Source organism: Rhinopithecus bieti, unplaced genomic scaffold, assembly GCF_001698545.2.
Source record: "Rhinopithecus bieti isolate Rb0 unplaced genomic scaffold, ASM169854v2 scaffold_3763, whole genome shotgun sequence".
Lineage (NCBI taxonomy): Eukaryota > Metazoa > Chordata > Mammalia > Primates > Cercopithecidae > Rhinopithecus > Rhinopithecus bieti.
In genome coordinates, this window is record NW_016804379.1 from 831,497 (window position 1) to 836,096 (window position 4,600).

General features: G+C 33.4%; 1 protein-coding gene across 2 annotated transcripts in view; it reads right to left on the bottom strand.

Annotated features, from left to right (window-relative positions):
* Positions 1-1,289: 1,289 nt before the first annotated feature.
* Positions 1,290-4,600, bottom strand: part of TIPRL (TOR signaling pathway regulator) — a 23,048-nt gene continuing 19,737 nt past the window's right edge. Inside the window, exons 5-6 of one of the 2 annotated variants that reach the window (XM_017867561.1) lie at positions 2,913-2,975; positions 1,290-1,991 (exon numbers count right to left, since the gene is read on the bottom strand). In XM_017867561.1, coding sequence (XP_017723050.1) covers positions 1,848-1,991; positions 2,913-2,975 — 207 coding nt within the window. In that variant the 3' untranslated portion in view covers positions 1,290-1,847. The remainder of the gene's footprint in view (positions 1,992-2,912; positions 2,976-4,600) is intronic. The other variant, XM_017867562.1, reaches the window with a different exon arrangement.

Genomic DNA, 4,600 nt, shown 5'->3' on the forward strand with positions numbered 1-4,600 from the left:
AAAAAAAAAAAGGCAATTATTTTAATTCCCTTTAATTTTTAACAATGAATTCTCAAAATAAGTAATCTAGGACTATTCAGGGACCAAGACATCTGAATCAACAAGTTAAAAAAAAAAATGTGTCTGTACACACACACACACACACACACACAATGTTGCCCAGAAACTCCAACTAATGAAGAGTCTTACATGTTTTTCATTTCATACAGTTTGCATGAAGAGTCTATTCTGTTCAAATCTGAATGGCAAATAATATAAAACAGAAAGTAAGCTGAGCACAATGTGTGTGTGTGTGTGTGTGTGTGTGTGTGTGTGTGTACTTTTCTGTCCTAAGAGAAAACATTAAATACAGGTATATTTAATATACAGTGAACATACCATGTGTTTTCTTAAAGCCAACAAAATCCTGATTTCCTGTAGCTTGGAGGTGATAGGCAGAAGACAAATACCAAATTTAGCTAATAAAATATACCCTGCCTATTGGCTCCAGCAATACACCAGAGTTTGAGCAATGACGGATATCCAAGTGTATATGTTTTGTTAAAATTTGTCTTCAGGCAAATACCTGAAGAGTTTTGCTAATACTTTAAATCAAATATTCTTACTTAATGATTTATCCATCATATGGAAATATGTACAACATATTTCAAATCAGAAAAGGGGTGAATTTTCCCCCTGCCCTTCAAAAAATTATTTTAAAAAATCCACTTCAAATAATTTATTTGGTGCTTTTTAATCACTTTTCACTTTATGAAGACCATTTTTCTAGAAAGGCAGACAAGAATATAAAATGACTAAGGGGTCATTATCAAAATAATCAAATGGAATTGAAATTTATTTCTGTGTACTTTCTGTACTCCCTAAGTCTTGTGCTAATTAATTACATTTTACTTCATCCCCTGTAATGTTACAAATATGCACCTTAATATAGAAAAACTGGCTTTTATATTTTAAAACCCCCTCCTCCTCACTTATCTTCCCAAATATTTTAAGCAGAAAATCAATCTTGCTGCTTTAAGGATTGATGTAATATTTGCTAAAAACAACCCCTAATAAACCCTTTAGACTTTTCGAACCAGCACCAAATTTAAGGGGTTTATTCACTCTGAGATTGCATGAAGATGGAAATTAAAAATATCAGTATAAGTAGAACCACATTTAAGAAAAAGCACCTAAAGATGGAGGACAGATAACTCCTACCTATCAGTGGTAAACCATATTCCTGTTTCTATGTATATAATAATCTAGGTATTTTTGGTTCTGGTACTAAGTCTAATTTTTTTTTTTTTAATTTCAAAGCCAATTTAAAACGGGGGGAAATACATTTTCAAAATTTTTGGGGTGAAGTTCACTACACTATGAGACTAATTTTGTATGTGGCAAGTTACAACTCCAGAGGTGTGAATAAATATCAGAAAGCCCAAAGTGGAGAGCTAGTCCATCAATATGCACGATCAGGAATCCTATGAAAGTCACAAGGCATTGGGATTTGGTGATTTACATTAACCTCCTCATGGTAGAAGATAGTGTTTAATGATGAATTCAGACTGTGCTCACTGCTCATGAGACACACACAACACTACTGCTGAGGTCCCACTTTGTGATAATTTAGAAATCATCCAAATTTAATTCCAGAAAATGTAAATCTGGAATATGAATGTGAAGACAGACAGTACAAATAGCAGTTGAGTGAAACCTGCCTGTAACGATCTTTATTTTTTTTTCCTTTAAGGCTACACAAAATCTGTACATAAACAAGGCAATTAATTATCATAATAAAAATAACCCCTTACAAATAGCCAAGGTGTCCAGTCAGATTCCACAGGGAGTATATGTTGTATCACATTCTATTCCACTTGTGTATTTTTCTGTGAGTCTGCTGGGTTAGGATCGATTCTTTCTGGAAATATTAGCTTCTCACAGACTGCTTCCTTTATTGGTAAATACTGGGATATTTCATTAGGTTCCGTGAAGAGGGAAGGTGGAACATGCTAGGAAATACATAAATCATATTAGCATATTCAGTTATACTGACATTTCTTGAGAATGTTTTGATTCAAGCATTCATAAAGCATGGGAATTTTAAAATCAGGTGCAATATATGCATACGTGCTCCTAAAAATAATAGGTATTTCTTGTTACTGAATCATTCAATTTTGTTACTGAATGATTTCATCAAAGATCACAGGGTTATATAATTTATAATGTTCCCACAAATGTAGCAAGAATTTAATATATTAATCCAACCCTATGTACCTGCTGCTTTTCTAACTTGAAAACACTAGTCTTCCATTAGAGTCCAGCATGTAGTCTACAATAGAATCTAAGTAACTTTTCTGTTCCAAGTATATTCTATACACAGACAGAAATAAGTACTAAGGGTAAAAAAAAAAAGAAAATCAAGTTTATAGGAAGGTATCAATTTTTAAGCAACCCATTATAGAATCCTAAGTTCTAAGGAAGGCTTCACAGGTCCCAGGGGAGTAAAAAATAAAGAAAAATGATGCCAAAATAAACAAATCATGGTATAGAATCACCACATCTTAGGAAGAGAAAAGGAGACTGTGTAGAAAGAAATAAGGTGGCAGGGTGGTAAGTGGAAAGAACGTCCATCACCAGACAGTTATGTGACTCAGAGTAAGTCACACCTCTGGGTTTCAGTTTCTCCAGAACAAAATGTGAAAATTAGATTAGATGAGGCTTAAGTACCTAGCAGCTCTAAATGTTCTTGTATTTGAGGTAAGGTCAGAAAAGTTATGCTCCAGTAGAATTTATATCCTGTAAAGCCCCACTAGGTGAATGAATGGGTTTAGGGATATAAACTTGGGTGGTTGGGATAAGGGGTATACACTACTTAAATTAAAATGAAACATTAAAATTCAACGTCTAAAAACTGATATTTAAGTATTTACCATCAAATTAGAAATTTTGCTTTCTCGTGATGTATATTCTCGTAACATGTAGGTCTTGTCAGCCTGTATTTAAAAATAAACAAGTCTCAATAAATTTAATTATACTGATTTACAAAATCCTTTCTATCAAATAGACTGCCTACATTTTAGAACAGGTTGTCAAAACAGCGTGCAGTCTAATGAGAATATCTTGTTCTACACTGAGATAACTCCTATTTAATCCACGTCGAGAACTCTGGATTATTATTTCCACTTTCTATACATTATAATAACGATACACATATGTAAACAGATTTAATAATTACCATGTAAGAGAAATATAGCAAAGATTTTACTTTGAAAGAATATGTATATAAACAAAATATGCAAGAGATTTTAAAATTACTTCAAGTTTGAAACATCTTTCCCTTAAGCCATCTTATCATTTACCTACATAATTGTGCTGCTTTTATGTTGCAAAATCATGCTTTAAAATGTTTTTCTTTTCCATTCCACAAAGCTCTTATCAAATAGCTTATTTAAAATCACCGTTGTTGTACTTCAGTTTTCCCATTTAAGATTTTGGTTAGGTTTTATAACAGTAATCTACTATAATTTACTTCTTGAAACACTTTTCAATAAAAGAAAAACCACAAAATTATATGCCTTTAAGGTTTCACTCTCTTGTATTGATAAAAACAGATTAATAGTCACTGTAGGAAAAAAATCAAATAATATAAAAGAAAAAGTATAAATCATCAGTGATCACAGCATATAGGTAACACTACCTTTAATACTTAGAAATCTCTACAGAGAATCTCATGTAACTAAATTCATACTTGCTTTTTAAAGTTCAACACTGAAATGAGTATCTTTCAAAATTACTTAAATATCAATCTCTGCAACCAATTTTAATAATTACGTATTTTTATACCATATGGATATAAACAATTTAATCAATGGCCATTTAATGGGCATTAAGTTCCTACTTTCCTTCCTTTCTGCTACTATAAACAATATTACTGTGAATATTCATGTACATACAACTCTGAGTAATTGTCCAATTAATATTTGTAGATTATTATATAAAAGAATCCTTTTAGGATAAATTCCTAAAATTCAGTGTTGTTTAATTAAAAGAGTATTTTTAACATTTAGGCCAGGTGCGGTAGCTCATGCCTGTAATCCCAGCACTTTGGGAGGCCAAGGCAGGTGGATCACTTGAGGTCAATAGTTCAAGACCAGCCTGGTCAACATGGCAAAACCCCATCACTCCACTAAAAAAAAAAAAAAAAACATTGCCGGGTGTGGTGGTGGCCGCCCGTAATCCCAGCTACTAGGGAGGCTGAGACACGAGAATTAGTTGAACCCAGGAAGCAGAGGTTGCAGTGAGCCAAGATCATGCCACTGCATTCCAGCCTGGGCGACAGGGCAAGACTCCATCTTAAATAAATAAATAAATAACAGATTTCCCTTTCTGGGGGACAAAAATATAGCCTATGTTTAGTACTTTGTCACCACTTTTAAAAAGAAAAACGTCTACCACTGTCACCACGTTATTTCAAGAAAAAAAAAAACCATCCCTAAGTGAAGGACTTAGAAAACACCAATGCAATCCTATCCTACTAGGTTCAAATTCCAGTTCTGGGCCGGGCGCGGTGGCTCAAGCCTGTAATCCCAGCACTTTGGGAGGCTGAGGCAGGTGGATC